The sequence below is a fragment of the Sciurus vulgaris genome, assembly GCF_902686455.1.
Source record: "Sciurus vulgaris genome assembly, chromosome: 14".
NCBI classification, from domain to species: domain Eukaryota; kingdom Metazoa; phylum Chordata; class Mammalia; order Rodentia; family Sciuridae; genus Sciurus; species Sciurus vulgaris.
In genome coordinates, this window is record NC_136475.1 from 56,504,915 (window position 1) to 56,529,879 (window position 24,965).

Sequence of the window (24,965 nt, forward strand, 5' to 3'; positions counted from 1 at the left end):
GAACCCAACTTTGTCATCTCAGTAATTTGCACTAAATGCCATTCTAAAGTAATGTGTCTTTCCTGAGTCTATCTAAATCCTATTTGCATAGGTTCTCATAGATTTGCTGGAAGTTTCTTTGTCTGTTGGCTGCACTGCTTGCCCTCTTTCTTTTGGCCATTAGCTGTAAATCCCTTTCCTCCACTGTTGACTAACACCACTCACTTTCCTTCCAACTCAATCCTTGCCCTTTACTGGTTGTGTCGCATTTATTAGTTTCATCCACTTCCTGTACATCAGGATGTTTACCTAGATGTATGGAAGGGCCTCCACCAAACAAATTTGCAGCATATGGATCACTTGGTTATAAGGAGGTTTTTTAGACTTAGTTTTTAGACAGAACATCCATAAATTAGGAAGCTAACGAACCTAGGAACTTGGTGATTATGATAGGCACATGATGTAAGAGCCCAAGTTCAGCCATCACACAAGCACCGGCCCTGGAACCTTCATGCCACAGTCTAATCAGCCAGTTATCCATTCAGCTGAAAATGGTCCATGAATGTCCTGTGATCAGGTATCTCACAAGTCGCATGACTGTAACTGCTCCGTGAGCAATTAAGTAATAACTGCAAAAAATCCTTTAAAAAGTGTGTGTGTGAACTGGGAGGCCTCCCAATGCTATATTGACTGTGCCTATTTATGACAACAGGTTAATTCACTTGCCTTAGATTGATGCATAAGATTAAAGATTCTTAAATTGTCACATTTGAATGTTTGTTAACTTGTCATTTTCCTTGCTTGCTATGACTCTAATGGACTTGAAAAATTGGTCCATCCAGTCTCTCTTCTCTCTCTCCTTTGTCTTCCTCCTCTCTTTCATTTCTTTCTTTCTCTTCCCTCTCCCTGACTCCCCCCTTTTCTTTATCTCTTTCTCTCACTCTCTGTGAGGTTCATTTGCTTGACTGATTCTGAGTGTCCATAATGACTGTTTGGCATATTCTACAGGCAAAGGTCCCGAGACCCTTTTTGCTGGCTATAACCTCAATGATAATGAGTGGCACACAGTACGTGTGGTTCGTCGAGGAAAAAGTTTGAAGTTAACGGTGGATGATCAACAGGCCATGACAGGTAAATGCCTCCATCTCCTTTGCCTTTTCTTCTAAATCTTCGAACTTTTTCATTTCCTGAATGTGATGTTTCAAACCAAGATTGATGCATGACATGAAACTTACGCATCCAGACCTTTCTTAACTCCAGATTTTCTAGTAACGATTTGTTTTAATAAGCAGCCTGTTAGGTGTTTCCTCCCAAATGAACGGCACTTTTGATGTCTTGTTCTTTGTTCCTTGATAATTCAAGAAGAAATTATGGCACATTTTAATCTTGTGGTTTGATAAATATCTTAGTACCTCATAAAATATTGAATTTGCCTCTTGGATGCTGATTTCTATTCAGTTTCTTTGTTTCTTGTATATTTTGGTGATGTATAGAAGCAAGTTCTGCCTTTTTAGCTTCTAAGTAAATAGATGGATAAGACAGGCCTCCTACCAGGTGAACTGCCTTTTCACTTTAGGCTATAACATATCATTTTGGGTCATTTAACTCAGGCAATCACATTATAATATTAAGGATGTCAACTTCAATCCCCAAGTTATAGAAGCTTGACTGAGGGGAGCCGTACTAGGGTCCACCCTGGAGACCTCAGGAGGCCAAGTGAAAGAGGAATCAGCACACTTTTATCTTCTTGGAAAGTAAATCCAAGCACAAGACCCACGGGAATATTAGCTCCTTCTCTAGAGCACATCTCCACATTAATTACTTGAGTGCACATGATAGTCCTTGTGCAGTGGGGACAGGTCTTTGCTAGGTTAAATCCCCACAGGATTCCCTTGATCCAAACAGTCAACTCTCAATGTGCAACTTGACCCTTTGAGGAAAAAGAACATAAACAATGACAAAATGACATTTCATCCCAAAATACTTCAGCATGAGTTTTGTAAAAATCTGAAATCCCTTCACCTAACAAGTAAAAGTTAACCAACTTCAGAAAATTTTGTGTTGATGCAATGCATTTCATTTTTTCTATTATCCATACTGCAGTTTTGTCAGTTGACTCAATGTTGTTTATATAAATATTTCCCCATACATCACAGTAAGCATATAGCATAAAATCAGTTAGTTGTCCTGTCTCCTTGGTCTTCTTTAATCTACATTTTCATAAACACTGCTTGTCTTTTATGACATTGATATTTTTAAAGTATGTAATTCTTCTCCTACCTTGTATGAATGTAAAGTCACTCATTTTGTGCTTATCTGATGTTTCTTCCTGATTAAATTCAGGTTTAACATTCCTGGATGAAATACCACATTGTTAGTGTTGTGACCTCACAGGATCCTATCTGGAACACATGCAGGGATGCACATGCTGTCCCTGTCCTTGGGTGGCAATTAAATTTGATTAGTGGTCTCTGTGTTGTCCAATTTCTTCACTGTATAATTATTGTGTTTTCTCCCTTGCAGCTAATAAACTGTATGTGAAGAGACATATAATGAGACCATACCCATAGTCTTGTACTTTTATCAAAAAATTTCCCAGGGTTCTACATTTATCAAAGATCTCTGTCTAATTCAGTCTTCACCACAGTAGTTACAAAATGCTTTTTTTCAAATCCAGCACCCCTTCCATGTTTACAGCCCTCCCTTCTCTCTCTCCTTTCTTTCTTTATTTTCCTTTTCCCTCCTTCCCTCCTTCCTTCCTTCTTTCTTCCCTTCTTTATTGGCGTGGAACCACCAGATTCTATGTTTTTCCAACAATTTATAATTACTCTTAATTATTTTGGTGCTCAAATTTTCCAGTTTTTCGCTAGTGTGAGTCCTGTCAAGTTGATCTCTACCATCTTTTGATGAACTAAAACTTCATTTTTATTTGTTTTAGTTCTTTCTTACTTTCTGGCATGGCATGAGGTTCCGGCCGCAACTTTTATTTACCATACTCCCCTCCTGGAATTAGCCATTTAGTTTCCTAGGCAGGAAAACGTCTGGGCAGTAAAATGCGCTCAACGCTGCTAGGACCTGCTTCCTGACCCTTTCATCAGCAGAGACAGGATATACATTCACCTACACATACATATAAATACACACACAAGTATCTAAATTACATGTGTGCTTCAATGTTCAAGTACACGTACTTTAGAAAACATGAATTCACATTGTACCTCCACACCTGCAGCATTATTTGTTGATTTCTCACGTTCTATATTTCCAAGTTAAGAAACTTGACTCCTAGGGATCTCATTTATTCATTTGCTTAGTCTTATAATGCATCTGAAATAGTTTCAGAACTGCTTTGCCCACATCACTATAATCAATAAATGAACTAAAAGTAATTCAGCGTTCATTCATGATTCTTCTTCCCATTTCTCCCTGCCCACAAATCAACATATATATTTAAATGCTGAGTTTATCAGTAACTTTGGTTAGTAATTTAATTCCTTTCCTCCTTCCTTCCATCCTTCGTTTCTTCTTTTTTGTCAAAGATCTCTTGAAGAAGACAATTCATGATAATAAAATGTCACCTTGATTTATGTAAAACAAAAAAAGTTTCAAAAAGTAGTGAGGGTAACTTGCCATTGGGGCTTAAGTTTAGAATAGGACATTTTTCAAACACCCTAATGACCATTTGAATTGTTGAAGCAATGGGCATTTCTTATTAAATAATACAAACTGAACAAAAAAAAAGGTTTTAAGCAGGGAAGCACTAGCAACCCTTCATATGAGGTCCTACATTTTCCCACATCTTTAAGTCTTAGTGATTCTCTTAAGTATTTGTTGAACACAGGGCAGAATATACTCAGCCCGTTCTTAGGAATGTCTGCCCCTCACCCAGGGTGGCAAGGTCAGGAGTGACCAGCAGAGAAGCCCAATGAGGATCTCACATGGGAAAGGGCTGTTCAAACTACATGGGATGGAGAGGCCTTGGTTTTCAACTCATTGCTTTAAAATTTTGGAATCATGTGTTTGTGTCAGGGCTAATATGTGTCCTCACTAAATAGAGTTCACCATATATCCAGTCACTCAAGCCTGCAAGTCAGACATTACCATTTCCTTCCTCCTTATCATCCTGCATATCATTAGTAAATCCTGCAGCTTATATCTGCAAAATTATCTTATTTTGTCCATTTTCCATTACAATTACTTCTCTCTAATCTATTAATTATACCCACAAAGGGCATAAACACACACACACACACACGCACACACACACACACACACACACACACACACACAGAGTGATTCCTGGACCTCTTCTCTATCTCTTGGGAGCCACTAACCTCACAGGCTCAGGCCTCTAGTTCAGGCTCCTCCCAAAGGCTTTGCTCAGCTGTCTCCTCTTCCTAGAATCCACCTCTTCATTCCTCTTCTCCAGTGTTTAGCATGGCTTCCTCTTTTTAATGCTTCAAATCTTATTTAAATATGATCTCAGGTACCTGCTTCGCCTCCACTTTTACTGACTCACCTCAATCATCAGGTTCATAGCATTTTCTGAGTTTCAGTATATATTTAATTCTGTGCTCTCCTCTTTTTGTCTACCTTTCCCCAGGAGACTGTAGGTTGTATGAAAACAGGGCCGAGTCTGTTCCTCTCCCTTCTATTTCCTCGTTGCCTAGCATAGCACCTGGCATATATAATGCACATGCACTGACTTTAAGTGAATTAACAAGTAGATTTAAGGCTTAGAGGCTATTTTGTTCCATACCAGAAATTTAATTCAGAGCAAGGGTGAACCTGAATTAATTGATCTTGTTATCTGTTTTGATGAAAATATTTGACTTAGATATTGAGATTTCTACACAAACACACCATTCAGGAAACAATCTTTTTTTTTTTTTTTTTTTTTTTTTTTTTTTTTTTTTTTTTTTTTGCAGTACTGGAGGTTGAACACCTTTTATATATTTTTATTTTTTTTCAAATGTTGAGGCAGGGTCTCTCACTGAGTTACTGAGACTGGCCTCTAGTTTGCAGTCTTCCTGACTCAAATGCCCAAGTACCTGGGATGACAGGTGTGGGTCACCAAACCCAGCTCATAGTTTTTTCTCAGTGGAGGTTATTGTGAATCTGGTGTGTCCCAGACAGCTTGGTTGGAGGTATTTTACCACTTCTAAATTCTCTTGCCCACTCAATCTCTGGAAATGAGGGTGCATTTTTAAATGGTTAGAACCATAAAAATTTTTCTTCATAAAATATTCCTCCTTTAAAGTTTTTTACTTTTTCTCATTTGCATTACTGATTAAGATTAAACTCTGGAGTAAATTATGAGTTCACATTTTTTTTTTTAAATAGGGAGGATAGGACCTCGGACTTCACACATTCTAGGCAAGAGCACTACAATTGAGCTATATTCCCAGCCCTGAAAATAACTTTTTAAAAGGCAATGTTCAAGCCAAGCATGGTGGTGCATGCCTATAATCCCAAAGACTCAGGAGGCTGAGGCAGGAGAATTGCAAGTTCAAAGCTGGCCTCAGCAATGTAGGGAGGCCCTAGGCAATTTAGTAAGACCCTTTCTCAAAATAAAAATATAAAAGGCTGGGGATGTGGCTCAGTGGGTAAGCACCCTGGGGTTCAATTCCCAGTTGGGGGGGAAAAAAAAGGAAGAAAGACAATTGTTAGTTTATATTTTCTTAGGTGCTAATTTCCCCCCATGAACAAGCTTATCTACCATAAATGTCTGTGTGGTTATATATGCTTATTGAGTACAAATAAGAACCTAGACCATGATGTTTTCTTCTTGTGACTGGACCATTGTTGCTTCAACTCTGTTTTACTACCTTTTATTATTTATGCTTTGCATAAATATTCTATTCCTGCGAGGAAGGAAAACAGATATTAAGTGTTATTTTTGTCACTGAACTTCTCAGTCCTACTAAACAAAATGTTCTTGTCTATTTTAGAGCTGCCAAGAAGCTGACAATTTAGGGTGGTATTTAGTTTCAAGCATTAGAAGTTTTTTTCTGTATATTTTCTTACTGTTGACTGTGGACTGATAGAGACTTTAGGAAGGAGCACAGCAGTGACAGGATGGGGCTGAGTGCTGTTAACACTCAGATTTTAAAGTAGCAAAAAAGATAAAAATCAACACTAGGGATATCCAAGCCCAAGAGATTTTTTCATATTCTCTTCATATTCATTCTACATTGCTTATTAATTCAATGCCTCTGGTGTCCCTGGAGCTTTATATTTGGAAATTATTAAAGTTTGATTTTATTTGCTACCAATGAGGGAGAACCCTGCAGAGCAGTTTCAAAGTCATTGAACAAGAACTATAGGAGGAGAGATGATGTCATTGGAGAGCAAGAATCACAAGGATTATAACAGTATTTTGCATCAGATGGACTCTCAGAAGGCATGCAGACAGGAGAGAAGATGTAATTACTTACTGTGACACCTTTGCTTTATGAAGATGTGTGTAGAGAGGTAATCAGAATAAACCAATGGCCCCAAAGAGAACATGACCAGGTTGACTGGAGTGAAGTCAGGAAGGATTAAGGATGGGTGAAGAGTTTTGAAAGTTAGGCAAAGTACAAATCAGGAATTTTTTTGAACAGCAATGAGTTTATAATCAACAAAGTCAATTAACTATGTGAACAGTTCTTCTTACACAGCAAAATAGCATCTTTTATTTTCTCCTTATAGTCATTTCCTTAAGATACCATCTAATAGTTTATTGTTTTGATTAAAGAAATGGAAGTCTATCAAACTGGTTTGGGGGTCCCACATAGGTGGGCGTTCAGGCTTCAAGACACCTGGGAAGAAGGTTCAGCCCATTTTATCAAGGACTGATTCTGAGATTGGCCCTAATTAATATTTTCATTAATATCGTGAATGATAGGCCAGGGTGAGCTCAGTAAATTTTCCAATTATACCAAATTGGGCAGGGAAGCTAGCCAGGAATCTGGCTGGAAGAACTTGATTGCAATTTGAATGACCTTTCTGAATTACAGCAGAAAGTGTAATTAGTCAAGAACACGATGCTGGGAATGAACCACTAGTAAACAGTACCTTTTATTTATGTTGTGCTGCATCATTCGGAAAATACATTCACTTCATTGTTTGTCACTTCAGTCCTGCAGACACACTCTGAAGGTAAAGATGGAACTAAGTTGGCTGTGATGAATTTGAGAAGTCTAATGGAATAAAAAGGGATGGGGCAGCATTGACTAGTGAATCACTAAATAAATCTGCAGCTGAGTTTCCCACTAGGATGCTTAAAGATTGTACCTTGTAGTAATGTAGCAAAATTTAATAGTATTCTCAATTTGGTTATGCTTTAAATTAGTATATTGTGCTCAGTGTGGTTATCCAACCCAAAATGATGCTAGGAAAATGGCACTGTTCCAGAGATCAACAGGATTTCTGAAGTGTTTGGGAGAACACTTCCCCAAAAAAGACTGTCAGCATAATTTGTCACAGAAAAGGAAAAGTGAAAAGAGTATATTTAACTTATGTATTTTTTATGGTTCACTATTGGAAGAAGAGTCAGTAACTCTTCACTATTTCTATTAGGTATAGACAAATATGGAATCTTATATTTTTCTGGGAGGAATATAAAGAAAAACATCATCTAACCATGAATGTAGCAATGATGTAGCAATTTTTAATGGGATGATTTAGGACAATCATCACCCTTGATTCCTTCTTCCCTGCTTGCCTTTCACCTTTATCTATCCTCTCCTCTTACTCATGTCATCTCCCCTCTTGTCTTCTTCCTCTCTTCCTCCATTCTTTCCTTCCTTCCTACCTTCCTTTATCTCTCTCTCTCTTTCTCTCCCTTACTTCCTAAAAATTCAGGAACATTTTTATTGAGGATGATTTTTGTTAAGACTACAATTTGAACAGAGATTCTAACCTTACCTAAGAATGTTTTATTACATAAGCCAGCCTTAGCCAGTAACATCACCTGTGAGTACTTACTGTATGTAACTATCAAGGAGAATTTAGGTTTCTTATATTTTAAAATGTAATATTGCTACAGAAGTCTACATTTGAAATCAACTTTCAAATACTGAAAATGATAATAACATGTTATCTTTTATCTTAGGTCAAATGGCAGGTGACCATACAAGGCTGGAGTTCCATAACATTGAGACTGGCATCATCACAGAACGTCGGTATCTTTCTTCTGTCCCCTCCAACTTCATTGGACACCTGCAGAGCCTGACATTTAATGGAATGGCATACATTGACTTGTGTAAAAATGGTGACATTGATTACTGTGAGCTCAATGCCAGGTTTGGCTTCAGGAACATCATAGCAGACCCTGTCACCTTCAAGACCAAATCGAGCTACGTTGCCTTAGCTACCCTGCAGGCCTACACTTCTATGCATCTTTTCTTCCAGTTCAAGACTACATCCCTCGATGGGCTAATTCTATACAACAGTGGGGATGGAAATGACTTTATTGTGGTTGAATTAGTTAAAGGGTAAGTGTGTGTAAGCTCAATGACAAATAAAACTTCAGACAAATGGACCTCCAGTTCAAAAACTACACGAGACAATGTACTGGCATATAAGGTGTTGAGCAGGAGCAGGTACCTCATTTATAAGGTACCTTAAGTAAAAGTGTATTCAGTACAGTCCTTTGTATAGACATCACCACAGATGACATCCAGATAATATCAAGTTCTGATCTGTTAGGCCTTCTATGAAAATCACACTTCCAGTGTGTATTTCTTCATTATGCAAAACATATTCTGCAAAAGAATTTCTACAAGACTATAAGACAGTCTCTGCTAAATTAAATAGCTAATTCAAGTATTCAGATTACTTAAATTTCACAAAATCCCATTTAGCTCAAGTTTAATTTTATATCAGTGTTGAATAATTTAGAAAGAATGCTTTTTAACAAAATTTCTTTGGAAGTAGGATGAAAAATCGATGCCTTTTAATTGATTTAGACATTTATTATTCACCCATTCAGTGACTTTTATTGCTTATTTATTGTCTGTTTACAATAATGTGCCAGCCTATATGTTTTGTTTTTCTTGCCAACCCTGTACATGTCTCAGATTCCCACCAATCCTGAGCCATGTACACCAATATATAACCCTAGTGGGGTTCAACATATGAGGCAGGGAGTAGACATGTGTGTGACCTGGGTATGTAAGAATGAGTCCTCAATTCCCATATAAAAACAGGTATTCTAGATGGAAAGTGAAAGCTGGTGCAGGAAACTGAGAACCACCATTTAGTGTGGTCAACAGAGAGTGGAGGGAAGTTTGGGAATGTGGAAAGCACAGTGAATGATCTTCCCTTCTGCTGAAATGGAGTAGTTTCTTCCCTGCTGATTAGCCTCACATTCTCAGGACTTCTAGCAAGGATGGAGCCACCTGAAAAAGATCCAAATATCCATTTGCAAAACCTGACTTGGGGCTGGGAATGTGGCTCAGAGATAGGGTACTTGCTTGGCAGGCATGAGGCTGAGTTTGATCCCTAGAGCCCCCACTCCATAAACACCTGACTTGACTCCATCAAGACCAATAGAGTAAAATAAGAGAATTAGGGGAAAGGAGGAGGGGAGGGAAAGAGGAAGTACTGGGGACTGAAATCAGGCAAACTTTTTTATATGCATTTATAAATATGTCAAAATGAACCTCACTATTATGTATAACTATAATGCACTAATGAAAATGTTTTTTAAAACCCAGTGAACTAATAGAGGAAATTTCCTCAACCTTACAAAGAATATCTAAAAAAGTATGCATATGTATCAGCACACATATGTGTATGTATATATGTGTACATATATAAAATATGTATTTTATATGTAATATATATATGACCACTTTTTTCTATCCCCATTCTTTTCTACTGCCCTTAATCAGCATACTTTCCTTCTTTACTTTTCTTAAAATTTGTGAAGTAGCTTTCTGAATGTCTTACATAATTTGTATTTCGCATCTGCAATTCATGTACCATAAAACCAGAGTGGTCTTTTTTGAAATCTAATCTAATTCACACAGTCCCATCAGAAAGTGATGACACCTTCCCCTCTTTCATTTTCTCCCCAGGTACTTACATTACGTGTTTGATTTGGGAAATGGTGCTAACCTCATCAAAGGGAGTTCAAATAAACCACTCAATGACAATCAGTGGCACAACGTGATGATATCAAGGGACACCAGCAATCTCCACACCGTAAAGATTGACACAAAAATCACAACACAGATCACCGCAGGAGCCAGGAATTTAGACCTCAAGAGTAAGTAGGCGCTGAGTCAGGCGCACCAGCATTGCACCCCATGGCCACCACGCACGTGGAAAATCCCTTGCTTATAGATGTGTACGTGCCTCTGTGTGTGTGTGTGTGTGTGTGTGTGTGTGTGTGTGTGTGTGCTGCTTCTGCAAAGGCTGACCAGAATTTCATTTCCAGCACTTAATTAATAATACAACACACAAGGCTCTGTTCTTACTTTAATGTGGAAGAACATATGTATTTTTAATAGCAACTCAAAAAAATGCAACACCTAAGAATGCATGCATGATTAAAATTTAAAGAGTGAGAAAAATGTACTGAGTCTTGATGTCACAAAGAGAAGTTGCATTTGCAAGTTTCTTCAGTCCCAGCAGTTTTCAGTTTAATTTGGCGTCAAGGTAACCTAATGTGTGAGAAGTTTCTTCTAGAGCTTATTACTTTTCTTTCCCTGGTGAGGTTTCCTAGATGCTTTTAGACCCTCTGACCAACAAGAGTCTGAGCCTAGATTATCCCAGGTCTCCAATAGGGAATTCTATCCCCTCCCCAACCCCTTACCCCCACAACCACACACACACACTCACGCATACCTGCAGGAATGCTTCTTTCACCAGCTGTTAAGATAGTCAAACAAATGTCTTCCTTCCTTATTAGTACTCAATTTCTTGGGTGAGCAACGGAAATGCTTAGAACTTATGTCAATAGTAGGAAATAACAAAAGTTTCTACTTGGATGAAACTTTGTGATTCGCTAAAAATAGTATCCATACATCCCATCTCATTTAACACTACCACAGGCGTTGGGGAAGGTATCATTGGCATGTTCTTCTGAATATGGGGAATCTGAGGTCGACCGTCTTGCTGACGGATAAAACAAGTAGTAGATAGAAAGCAGCAAACCCAGAACTGCCCACACTCTCTAGATTGTGTCTTCTGCTCCATCCGGATACATTTTGGAGCCCCGGAGATAACATTGCAGGCATAGATTACTCGAAAAGAGCTGCTCATTTATATTGATGGGATTTTCCCCTTTGACTCAAAAGGTAAACAAATCATGGAGTCAGTCAGCTGGAAAAAGGAAACCCAACAGCACTCTTTCTAGAGAAAAATGCTTTTTTCTAAATAAGGGGAAAGATGAAAGAAAAGTGTTCCGCTTTCTGTAATTGCAGAATATATTTAGTTTTTATTTGCCCAGCACATAAAATGTGTGGTAATGGCCATCTCCCTTCTTCCACAGTGGCCTCTTGTTAGCTTCAAAGAGATCCTGTTGGTGCCCACAAATCTAATACTTAGCTAAAAAAAAAAATAACATGAAATTCAAAGAAAACGCTGTGTAACAGTCAGACCTCATTCTCTTTCTTCTCTCTGACTGAGGGGAACAGAGTGAGTTTTGTCTTTTTGGGAGGGTAACCCTGTTTGGCACAGAGGACTTAGGTGGTAATTTTATAAAAGTGAGCAAAACAGGAGACTGAGATAGGATTCTTTCAGGTAGGGATAGTTGTAGGGTACCATCATAAATCTTAGAAACCTATACAGATGATTTTTCTGGAACCATGGAATGTTTCATAATTTTGAATGTAAGAAAGGCTTTCCCCATGATAAAAATATGAAGTATATAGACAACATTATTATATAATATTAAGATGTCAAATATTAAATTCTCAGTAATCCTTTGCTTTTTTTTTTTTTTTTTTTTTAAAGTACAACTTAGCTAGGTGCAGTGTTGCACACCTGTAATCCCAGCAACTCTGGAGGCTGAGGCAGGAGGATCATGAGTTCAAATCCAGCCTCAGCAACTTAGTGAGACCTTGAGCATCTCAGTGAGACCCTGACTCTAATAAAATATGAAAAAGGGCTGGGAATGTGGCTCGGTGGTTAAACGTCCCTGGATTCAATCCCTGGTACCAAAAAAAAAAAAAAAAAAAAAAAAAAAAAAAAAGTACAACTTAAATTGAAGTTGAATTTCCCAGATGAACAATTTAGATTGTTTACTAATAATTATCCCCTTAAATTTTATGCAGTTCCTAAATGTTTACAGATTTATCAGACCAAACCAAAAAATGAGAGGAAGTCCCCTAAAATTAGGCTGAGATTTGGGCTTGTAAATTTAGTGTGCATGATAGCAGCAATAACCCCCAGAAACCCTCTTGCTGTGTGTGTCACGGACCAGCTTCAGGTGGGAGAAGAATGTGGTCCCGAGTATAATGCCCATCTCCACCATAAGCACCCTTTGGTATGGATGCTTACAGGCACTAGCCAGAAGTGAGTGCTTACTGAGCTCTTACCCTGTGCTAATTGTGAAGAGTAGAGTTGGGAAGAAGATGACAGGGTCCTATAATGAAGAGCTACTGTCCCTCAGAGCAGATTGATGTTGAGGGATCACATAGGACCAAGAAGGGCTGGAGACTGGGGAACCATTTCAGGGTATTGAAACTCATCTGGGAGCACCAGAAAGACTTCTTGAAGAAGTAATGCCCAAGAGACATCTGAAGGATGAGTAAAAACCTAGGAATCCTTTCTTCTTCTCACCTGTTTGTTCACAGGAGTTTGGGAGGGGCTTCTGTGGACATAAGAACTTCTACATGAGCTCTTTACCATGAATCTGGCAGTATTGTTTTCCTTTCAGGCTAGTCATGTTGGATTGAGCCACTCTAAATGCAGGAAAAATGAAATTTTTCTTATTTGGGTCAATGGTTTTATTTTATATTTGTTTTCCCTATGAGGTGTACCCTTAAAGAACTAAAATTATCTGATTTATTCTGCACCTAGTTGAAAGTCATTGTTATTTTAGGTTCTTCTCAAAGGGAGGCCAGTCACCTTAACTACTTTCAGAATCCTGTGGCGGTACCCGTGAAGTACAGATGTTTAGATTCCACTGCAGACCAGCTGAAGCAGTTATTGTTCAGGACGGATGTTCGAGGGATAATGATTGTCTGTAGTTTCAGGGAGCAATCACTGATCTAGATGTCATGATTGCAAGATGTTGGACAAATTTAATTCACTTTTACATTTTCATATAAATGTTGGCTTCACTTTTTACACTCTACTACTTTTTGCTGGTCTCATATATGCTAGGAAAACACTCTACCACTGAGCTTCATTCCCAGCTCACTTTATTTTGCTTTTATTTTAGAATTTTACTTTTGCTTTACCCTTTGTCCACTGAAATCAGGTTTATTGGCAGATTTAGGAATTTTACAAGCATTTTCCTCATGTTACTATACCTAGAAAGGACACTAGAGGGCAGCATAAAGCCACAAACCATGCTGTATGTTGGTGGTAGGGGACCTCCATTTGTGCAGGGAAGGAAAATTTCTTTGTTTTCAGACATCTAAAACTCCACATTTAGCCTTCACAGTAATTCTAGCTTTTGTCTGTGGCTGTTTTATTTTATAGATAGAACTTTAGTGTAGAAATTTGAAAGCTAGGGGCCATGTATTCTGTTCCCTACCTTGATTCCCATGGAGATGGTCATAAATGGGCAGGAGTCTAATGATCTTTCTCTGAGAAGAGGAATCCCATGCAGGTGACCTTGTTCAAATTATCTTTCGTGACACTGCCAGATTCTCAGGGGGTTGTGTGTCTCTCCCTGCTGATACAGTTTTGCTTTCATCTTTATTTCCCAGCTGTTTGTGTTCTATTCCCCCTGGCTATTATGTACAAGCTGCAACATACAATGAAAGGAGCAACATAAATTTGCTCTCTGGAGTCACTTTCTAACATAGCACTCTATTCCTTTGGGGACTTCTGTGTCCTGCCTCCTTTAGTGAGATAAAGGGTTGCTATAATTCCTTCTTATGTTTCTTCTCTTGTTCCTCTATTTGGCAAATTTGTATGTTTGTGTATGTTTGTATATGGGAAGGAGATAATATTTATCAAGTACTTACTAAATACCAAGTACATTTAAATGAGGTTATTGTATGTAATCCTACTGACTACCCAGGGATTTTTATTGAGGTCAGTCTTGCTTATTTGTTAATCTAGTCCAAGACAAAAATAGAAATGAGGGATCATTTGGGGTTGTCATTTTCCATAGGTGCCAGTCTTTAAAATATTAACCTAAATTTGTCCTTCAGCAAATTGAGGATAAAGAGTTTATTTAATGGGGATAAGAATATTCCTAGGTGCATAAAACAGAGTGCCCTCAGGTGGCCACTTTGTGAAACTACATGAGGTGAGCCGTTCATTTAGTTCATTTTTGGACCACTTACTTCTAGGTCAGCCCAAGAAGAAGTTTGTTCTTTCTTTATCCTTTCTTCTCTCTCCAACCCCCATTTTTTTTGGTCTCCAAGGCCCTTGAGCTCCTATGCTATCTAATGATCTTGTTCCTTCCCTTTTCACCATGGGTCTTCTCCTTAATCTTCCACACATCCTTCCTCAAATCTCACCCTGAAGGTTTTTGTCTACTATTGTGTATCCCACTGCTGAGTCTCTGCAGACTCCCAATCAGAAACAACTAACAAGGGTTTTCCATTCAGACATATCCCATCTCTAAGTGAACTTGAAGACAGATAGTATTCTTGGTCTTTTCTTCTTGATCTCAGGTCAGTCTGTTAGCTAGCTGCCCACCCTCTCCAGTCCTGAATAGAAGTCACATCTTCCTGTTTTCTAGCCTTTCATATTGCTATCTGGAAAATGTTCATGAGGCATCCCAGTGAACCAGATTGTGTGCAGAAGTCCTATCCTGTTTAGACATGCCCAAGCTTTGTATATTCAGCCCTCGGGAAATCTGGTAGCTCACCTGCCTTGCCTAGATAATTTGCTTAAGTGGGAAATGTTCAGATAAGAGTTTGAGTTTAAATTTGGCCTTTCAGCAGGATATGACATTGAAAATGGGAAGGGAGTCCTACGATCCTGTTGGTTGGCTATCTTTATTAGAATTATTTTTTGTAACAGAATGATTTACTACTATTACTTCAGACCATGGAAGATTATTTTAAGGATCCACTAGGAAATTAGATAGGAAACCCTTTCAGATATAGAATAATGGGGCCACTCAGAGGGTGTGAACTTTGTTCTAACAGTCATGCTGGATCCTACAAGTGACCCCCTTAGGGTGTTCCCTTGGATCTGCAAACCGTCTGATCCCCAATTCATCACCCTACATTATAGCAGCTTGGAGACCTCTCCGTGTGTCTGCTGGCACTAGCAGGAGAGCTCTTCATACTCCCTGGATTCCCTGCCCTTGGCTTCCTCTGCCTTGCAGCTCCCATGCATTAATTTGTCCCTGTGTGTGTTTCCACTTCTGTCTATACTCCCCTTTATCTCACTTTCAGATTCCTCAAAAGACAGGATTGGATATGGCAGTCCTGTCTCCATCTGATCTAGAACATTTCTTCAATGGCTTTTGCCCTGCTCTCTGGCCAGGCTCACTTCTGTACTCCAATTAGCTATAAACACAAGTCAGTTTTCAAGGTGAAAGCCAAAAGCCTCCTGAGAAGAAGGTGGTGGGCAGAGCAGCTCTCCATAGCTTCTCATGAGGGAGCAGGGAAATTTGCTCATTCAGAAGGGCCCTGGATGTCCTCAGAAGGGGAAGGGGAATGACAGGATTTTTAGTAGAACAGTGGAGTTTGCAGCACCCTTTAGAATCATCATTTGGCTTCCAAGCAGAAGACAGACTGTGGCTTCGGGAAAGGGACCATTGTGGTGGCAATCACCATAGAGCAGAACAAAGAAATCAGGCTGAGTTTCAAAGTAAGACTTGACATTTTTTTGTTGCTCCTTTTCCCACACAGAATTACAGAGCAGTTACTTGAAAGACAATTAGAGACATGAAACCATTGTTTCTTTTCTGACATCTCCATTGAATTCCCAGGCTTTGCAGAAATCAGTCTCAATCTATTCTCTTTACTATAAAGCCTTTGTCAGTTTGCTGTAATCCCACTCTTACTGTCCCCCACCCCAGTGAAACACCATTTCCGTCACATAGGCAGTTATCTGGGACCTGCTGTCTAACATTTGGCTTGGATGTTCTTCCCTGTGCTTCCCTGTAACCTTGGGACCAGTTTACACCATAGCACGTAGTTTAAGTTCTTTATTCCCTACTAACAATTCTTCTTCATTTTTAAAAACTGCTGACCCATTTTACTCATATTAGATTTTCTACATTGGCCACAGTTTTTCTGTTTAATTTTTTTCAACTCTATTTGAGATTTCCCTTACCACCACTGGGATCATAGGAACTTGGATCAAGAAAGGGTATCGGAGAAATTCTGGTCTGACCAGTTCCTTTCTCTGGTGAGAGAAAAGTGCTCAGGAGAAATTGACCTGTACAGCTACGCATCTATTAGTGTTCAGATCCACTCTTCTAATTCCCAGTTCACTTGTTTTGTAGCAGACCAGGGAAAACAAGTTTTATTGCTCATAGCAACCTTGACTGGCTGCTGGTGACATCCTGAAACAACAAGCTGAAAAGAACCCTGACACTTTATGTGGATTCACTGGAGACTCTGGTGTGGTGAGTCTCGGCAAAGATGGAGAATGGTGACCTGAGACCACCTATGGGCTCTTTTCTTTCAGTGTAGCATTAAAGCCTTCATCCTTCCCATTTCCAAACACATAATGCCTGGTGCTGGATTCTGCTCACCTAGCATGCTTGCTGAGCTCTGACAGCCATGGGCTGTGACTTGTAAGCCTGGAACAGCTGCAAAGAGATCAGTCCCATGGAGAAATAGCTTTCCTCAGTCTTCCCACAGCAAAGTGGCTCCTGGAAAGCTGAATCCAGTGTTTGAATGCCTTTTAGGACAAAGTGCCAGTTTACCATGTATCTGTGGGGTGCTGACTGGATGACTTGTATTCCTAAGATTGGTGGCATCTACACAATGGAGAAGCAAGTACCTGTCGGTGCTCAGAGTTGAGTTCTGGAGGGCTGCAGCACAGCTTACAAGTCCTTGGCCACATCCAGAAATGGATCTTTGTTGCTGGTCACTCTATAGGGAATGCTGGGAGTGAAGCTGAGTTGTCTTCTCAGAGCTTGGGAGTTGTGGTTAAGAGCTCCTTTGCCATCTGGGAAAGCAAGCAGGGCAGCATCCCTCTCACTCAAGAAGGAGTTACACCATTACATTCTTCCTGCCTCTCAGACATTCCTTTTATTGCTGAAGGAGAAATCAGACAAATGCCTTTGGAATACAAGAAGCATAAACCTACTGCAGCTAGCCTGATGTGAAAACAGGAAGATACTGGCAGGTTATAGCATTCAAGGGAGCCAAGGGAAAGTTGAAGGCTGGGCTTCCTGAAAGCCATGTTCAAGAGTGTTGTCAGTAACCAAGCAGTACTCCTGCCTCTCTTGGTCCCTACTGGGGCTCCAAGCTGACTTCCTTTGGCTTCCCAATGAGTATTCCCTCACTCTTCCCCAAGTGCTTTCAAAACTTTAGTAAATATGACCTCTCTGGACCTGGCTGTCCACTCCTGACCAATACAAATATCCAAGAAAGATTCCTTGAATTTAGGAACCTAGTTCCAAATTTGAAGGAAAGTAAATTAGATTGGAATGGATGTTCTCCTATGACCAGGATGAGGGGACAAGACACAAGGTCACATTCTGAAGTTTTGAATTTTGTGATTTTATTTGAAGAAATATTTAAGTAGGTACTCAGGGTTTAAGGATTGAATCATAAAGAGCTTCCAAAAGGTGTTCTTTAACTTTCTATGCAGGAATCATGGGGTAGGGTTGGCTTATCTTTGGGGCAGGGTGTGGGAATAAGGTCTAAGGTCATCAAGATAGGGAAAACGGGAGCACTCTGTGACACCAAAATATTTGAGTGACAAAACTCATAAATGATTGAACAGAAATTTTTTTTGTTGTTAGACAGAGGTTATATTGACCTGAGATCAAATGGAGGTACAACAAGCCAGAAGCAGCAGTGAGAGGCTCCTGGGAATTTGCAGGAAACATAAGGGGGAGAGTACACTAGAATTTTTTCCCCCTCAGTGGAATTACAGGGATTCACAGCAGGATCCTATAGATTTCTATTGGACAGAGAGAATGCAGCTGACATCTGCGTAATGTTACAATTGTTCACTATAGCTCCCAAAAGGGTGTGTCACTATTATTTTCAGGCAGTCCTCTGTTTAGTTAGGGTTCAGTAATAATGAGGCTCTAGCTTTCTTTCAGGATGATCCAGAAGAATTCTAGTGTCCCCTAGCCCTGATAAATTCCTCTTGAGTCATTGGTCAAAATTGCAATAGACTAGAAAGTTGAATGGGTTTAGTACAAAGTCACCTCTACCACTGCAAAGATGCCCCAAAGCCAGTTCTGCCATCTTTTCTCGTGTAGAAAAGTACAGTTTTTATGGCACAGTGCAGCTGTTGGCCTGGGATTTTCTTTCATACACTGGATGTTGCTTGCAATGCGATTTAACCATGCTAGGTCAATCAGGCTTTCCCATTAACACCACATTAATGTAGTCTTTTATCTGAGTCTGTTTTTAAAACGAGCCCTTTCTTGGCCTTTGCAATTAATTTCTGTGACTTTTTATTAAAGAAAATACAAGAAGGAATATAGCTTTGTAATTAAGGACACAGACTTTGGGGTCAGAGAGAGGGGTGAAACAGCATCTCTACTGTTTGAGTGTGTCCGTGGTCAAGGCACATTGCTATTTTCTTCATCATCATCTACCCTTTACAAAGCCTTAGGTAAGAGATTTACAACCATTTTCTCTATTTTCATGACAAAATGGTGAGGTTGCTGAACAACCTGTTCCCTGCTCCCTGTAACTTCTTGTTACAAGTGATGAAACTAATTCTAGACAATAGCAATAGTAATACTAAATAGTAATAATTTTATTTTAATACTCCTTAGGGTTTTTGCATGGGATATGCACTGTTAAAATTATTTACTTGTGAGATCTCATTTAAACCTCATCAAAACCACAATGTTAGCTATTGTATTCATTGATGCTCAAGGGTTTATAACAAGGTTGGGGGACTTTGTAGGCTCACCTGGATGTGACAGGTGTTGGCAGTATATAGACCAACTTCCCATTACTAACCTGGCACAGGAGAGCCCAGCTGGCATTCCCAGGCCTCTAGGTTGCTTCCTGTGATGTCAGTTTTTAACATTTGTAGCCCATCTGTACGTTCCCTGCTCCCTGTCCCATGCTCACTCCCAATGACTTACCCTACTTCTCCCAACACACACTCCTCAGCTCTCCTTTGGCTTTCTGGAACTGCAAAAAGACTTTAAATGCTCTAAAGTTTGGGACTAATATTCTTTTTTTTTTTTTCTATAAGACAACAGATCTTTGCATTTATAATTTAGCATGCATAATTCTATCTATTTTTGAGAAATTTCATGGTCCATGACATAATTATTTGTATTTTTTTCTGGGACATAAGTATGAATCATGCACAGCAACAGTATGGTATGCAAAACTGTGTCTTTATGAGAGAAACCATTTCTTGACTTGAGTCTCTGTTCTCTATTCAAAGATGTAATAAATCACCTTCATCTTTGTCGCATCATTATTACTGTTCTCAATGTTGTCATTCATTGAGCACCTGTATGTTAGGCACTGTGTTATTGACGTATGCAAAAGTATTACATAAAATAAGCATGATGTTTTAATTTAATTAAGCCACATTTTTTTTTTTTTTTTACCTCAAGCTGTTGCTTTAAAAAGTACTGTGTTGCCAGGCATGCTGGAGTATGCCTGTAATCTCAGTGACTCAGGAGGCAGAGGCAGGAGGATAGTGAGTTCAAAGCCAGCCTCAGTAACTTAGTGAGGTCCTAAGCAACTCAGTGAGTGAGACCCTGTCTCAAAATATAAAAAATGGTCTGGGGATGTGGTTCAGTGGTTAAGCACCCCTGGGTGTAATCCATGGTAGCAAAAAGAAATACACACATACACACACACACATACACACTTTGTTGAGGATTTTTATCAAGTACTGGGTTAGAGGAAATGTTTATAACTACTTTTAAGACAATTCTGTAATCATTTTCTATTATAAAGCATAATCTTCATTCGAAAAATTAGAAGTGACCAATCTAAAAAATTAACCAAAACTCAAAATGCAGGCAGTGGTCTTTGGTCAGCCACTGGCAGGAGAAGGGGCAAGGTCAGCCTCTGCCCCTTCCAGATGCTGCCATCCTGCAGGTTGTTGATGAAGGTCATCAGTCCATGTCTGGACTCTTGGTATAGCAGATCCATCGAGTTCATTTCTTCTCTCTGGTCCTTTCCTATGTTCATCTGAGCTTCTCTGCCGGACCCTTTAACTTTTACCCCTGTGGAGCAGCAATGCCTCCTGTTCTCTCACACAGACTCTGACCACTGCTCCAGGCAGTCCTGTGGGCCTGCTCTTGTGCACATAGGGCCTGCCTCTGTCCATGAGAAAGTTCATGCATCATCTTCCCCCTCAGCACTGGAAGGATAGCCCCGTCCTAGTTCTAGTCACATGCCTCAAGATGAAAGTTTTATCAGCATATCAGATGCCCGTTCTCCATGCCCAACTGCAGAGAATATACAGCACATTCTCCGGGAGAACTTCTGGAAGCTTTATCCGTAGGTGTGGTTCCCAAATATAGTCCCGTATTGAGCGTAGTAGTGCAAATTCACTGAATAGTGAGGACAACTTCAAAAAAATGTTCTTGGATGACTCTACTTTCACACTGTTTTTATTATTGTTGTTCATATGTTCTTGATGTATCTGAGAAGTTCAAGAACCATAAAACCAAGATTTTAACCTTTTCATTTGTAATTTTATATCTGGAGACCTATCTCACACTCGCATTGTCTGATATAAATTGTGTCAGCACTTCATTCAGAACTCTGTGATATTTTGTTTCATAGTATGGTTTTGTTGTGCCCAGCAGCTCGAGACCCCACAAAGACCACCAGAGACCACGATCAATGCAAGCAACAAAGAGTCATTTATTAGCAAGCTCGAGCCTGGTCCTCCGCGCACTCGGTAACCGGTGACGCTAAGAGGCTCCGAGCCCTGGTTTCGCAGGCTTTTTATAATGAAAGGCAAACAGTTTTACAGTGTTCTTTTTGATTGGCTAACATATAAAATTGTATACAAAGCATGTCATTTTAAGTTGTGGGTCACCCTGACCTCAGAGAGGAGGGTTATCATTATCTTTACGTTTGCTTTTGTGCCAGCAAAGTTTGCTTTTGGGTCAGCCACCTGGCCTTTACAGATAAGACATGAAAATTCTTTGCAGCTTTTATGAGGGGTTGAGGGCAGTTTGGGAAGAGCCTTGTATTTGTATTTACACAGGTGCGGACTCTTTCTATCTTTACAGTTTCTTAATCCTTACAAAAAGTAGATGAAGGAATTATTAAAGCCCTATTTTACAGATGAGAAAATGGAGATTCAGAGAGGTTGAGTGACTTGCCTATTCTTATGTAGAACCAAGTGGTAGAAATAGAATTTGAACCCAGGTTTTTAGCATTATTTTAATAACGCTACCTGCATTTGCCTACATATCTGAAGGAATTCCCTATCAATATCTACAATGAAAGATAATACTGATTTTAATCTTGGGGGACAAAATGTTATAATAAAATGAAATATTTTTTCTTCCATATGAACCTTAGTTTTCAAAATTCTACATTACATTACATGGGTAAACCTGAAAATTTCTTTTCTAGTCATTGAAAAAGAAGTGGATATTTCTATTTTCACTTTCTACATGCTTTTCCCACCCCTTAGCCTTGCTCAGAGCCCATATATTAATTCTATCTCCTTAGTCCCTGAAGGCCTCCTCAGCACGACAGGCAGCAATTTTAATTGCTTTATCTCCTTTCTCTGTATTCTATAGAGCTTTTGTATCTCTGAGTGCTTAGAACAGGCCCAGGCAAATATATAGTACTTGGTTGGGTGATGGGGGTTGGCCTGCCAATCAGCCATTAGCTGGTACAACAGGCTATTTGCTAGTCTGCTCAGCTGTCACAGCCCTCCATCTCTTTAGCCTTTAGGGTAAATTCTCACCTCCCTGTCCTTGAGGAGTGGTCCTTGCTTTGAGTATTTGCATACTGAAAGAACAAATTATTTGGAGACATGCCCTAGGGTGTTACACTATTCCAGCAGGATCTGGTGACCTTATTGAGAATATTCCATCTTTTAGGCACAGAAAGAATTCCTTTTTAGTCATTACACACACACACACACAAACACAGGGTGGGGGAAAGACTGTTCACATGCTTAAGGAAAAAAATAAGAGTTTAATTTTATTCCATGAAGTGCAAAATGTTTTAGAAGCTCTTTGGCAACATCTGTAAAGTGTGTGTGTGTGTGTGTGTGTGTGTGTTTGCGTGCGCGCGCGCGCACATGTGTTTGAGTTTTACCCCCCTTCATGCTTTCAAGCTATTTAGAAAACCACTGGTGGCTTTACCCTCTTTTGTCTTGTATATCTAAGCTGAAAGCAGGTTCCAATTTTTGACCTGTATTAAATAGGTGATTTTTATAAGGGGGTGCACTTCCTTTGTACTTATTCTGTATACCACTAGGTCTGCCCCACCCAAAATAATTTTTTTTCTTTATTTTGAAATGAGAAAATTTCTTTGAAATAAGAAAAGTTGTTTTAGTAAAGGGTCCAAACTGTTACATAGAGCTACGTAAGACTTCAGAGAAAATAAGACATTTGCCCAGGTCCTGTTACTCATCCCCAACTTACAATTTTCCGTTAATTTCTAGAACTTTTAAAAACTGTTCTACCTATTCTATTCCTCTTGTTGAGACTAATTTCCCAGAAAACATGGGAGAGTGTGTTGCAGTAGAACAGGAAATAGCGTGTGTGCCTGAGGTTCTGGATGCCTTCATCATCATTCTTGTATAGGACATGTTATCTCGGGCAGGTAATTTACCTTTTCAGGACACTTTGCTCACCTGTCAGGTTGGGATAATAATAACCACCCCAAATGCTGTGAAGGTTGCAACATCTCTAGCATACTGCTTGCTAATACCAAATAAAAGAACTTGGAGGACTCAACAGAGAGGGTTTGGACATTTCATTTCTCACATACTCTTTGGCAGCAGCAGGACTAGACAATATGGAGGGCCACACCTGCCTACCAGCAGGAAAACACACAGGAGAGGTTGCATGCTCAGCATGTAGATGGATTTGTTCAGAAGTTTTATTAGTACATTCTTTTACTTTACAACCAAGGTTGCTCTGCTTTGGCCTCCACCTAAGGACTGGAGAGAAGGGAAGTAGCCAGTTTCTTTTCTTCTTTACGTTCCTTGGAGCCCTTCTTATCTCACTGCCATGAACCACAGGCCTTCCTGGCACTGACTAGTGTTCAGCCCAACAGAAGGTTTAAAGTAAGGATCAATGGAACAGGAGATGTCACAGCCCCTTCCAAACCAAGTTACTGTACATGTGTAAATCATAAGGAGTGTGAGCTGGGTGCAGTGGCACACACCTGTAATCCCAGCAGCTCGGGAGGCCGAGGCAGGAGGGTCATGAGTTCAAAGCCAGCCTCAACAAAAGCGAGGTGCTAAGCAACTCAGTGAGACCTGTCTCTAAATAAAATACAAAATAGGGCTGGGGAGGTGGCTCAGTGGTGGAGTGCCCCTGAGTTCAATCCTCAGTACCAAAAAAAAAAAAAAAAAAAAAAAGCGATGTGTGTAGTCAAAAGCCTTTGCCAACCCCATACACAGTCCCAGAGTCATGCAGCGAGAGGAAAACAAAACATGTAACAGTATTGTCTGTTGCAAAGGACATCACAGGTATCTAAACTGGCTGCCACTTGGATGAGAAAAAAAAAAATACATGTATATGTGTGTATATCTGTACCCAGTTTTCACTTAAAGGTAAATTTGAAAATTTAAAGCCAAGAGACGACAAAGTTAGCTTGGCATGCATTTATATGCCTGAACTCACACCCCATCTGCCACAGTGTCATTGGCATAGACTGAATTTAAAAGAAGATGGATTACCACATGCAACCCCATAGCAATTTCATTTTATTATTTCCCATTTAACATGCCCACCAGGTTTTCCTCACAGTCTGTTGACCAAACACAAACAAAATCTGTCTTCATAGTGTACGTTTTAGAATCATACTTAAAAGAAAAAAAAAAAAAAATACATCCTCCTCCTTCTTTGGGCAATTTTATTGCAAAATTCCAACTAGAAATAACATTTCATAATGGAAAGCATTCTTTATTTGAACCATAAGAATGATGAAAATATTAAGTCTGAAAGCCTTGCTATAGGGAAATGTTGAGGTCTGAACTCCAGCCTTATAGGTTTTCCCTACCCCCTCAGTGGGAATCTCACACAGAGGTGTCAGTGTTAGGTTGCCTGTTGATGCATGCAGGTTTCAATTAACTGTTTGTGGGAGGTGATCAAAAACTAGCCATCGCATCTGAAAATCAAATTTTGGTGTCCTAAGAATTCCACCCTTTTGTCAAAATTTCAGTATCTGATATTTATAATTATGGAAGCAAATTGACTCTTTTTATGAGATTACTCAGCATGCAGATGAGTCTGGTATCATACTGGGAATCTGTTAGCTTGCTGGGTCTCCTGCTAACGTTTATTACTATTACTTTTCTCAATGAGCCACAACTCTTCCAAATGCCCTACATTTTCGTAGATAATGTTACTGGAATCCTAGGACAGAGAGGGGCTTGACTTCTGGGTTCTCAACAGGCCAGCTCTGGCCACTCAGCCTGAAAACCAATAGAATAAGGAGTGGTAGATAGGAAAGGCACCCTGGAAAGACCAGGGTTAGGTGTCCTTGGTCCTGTCTTCAAGGGTACTGACAGGAGCTTCTGCTTTAAATAGA

General features: G+C 39.6%; 1 protein-coding gene across 30 annotated transcripts in view; it reads left to right on the forward strand.

Moving 5' to 3' along the window:
* NRXN1 (neurexin 1) overlaps window positions 1-24,965 on the forward strand; it is a 1,087,847-nt gene that overhangs the window by 513,931 nt on the left and 548,951 nt on the right. For all 30 annotated transcript variants that reach the window (XM_079110028.1, XM_079110037.1, XM_079110040.1 and 27 more), the window contains 3 exons: window positions 988-1,110; window positions 8,078-8,459; window positions 10,047-10,237. In XM_079110028.1, coding sequence (XP_078966154.1) covers window positions 988-1,110; window positions 8,078-8,459; window positions 10,047-10,237 — 696 coding nt within the window. The remainder of the gene's footprint in view (window positions 1-987; window positions 1,111-8,077; window positions 8,460-10,046; window positions 10,238-24,965) is intronic.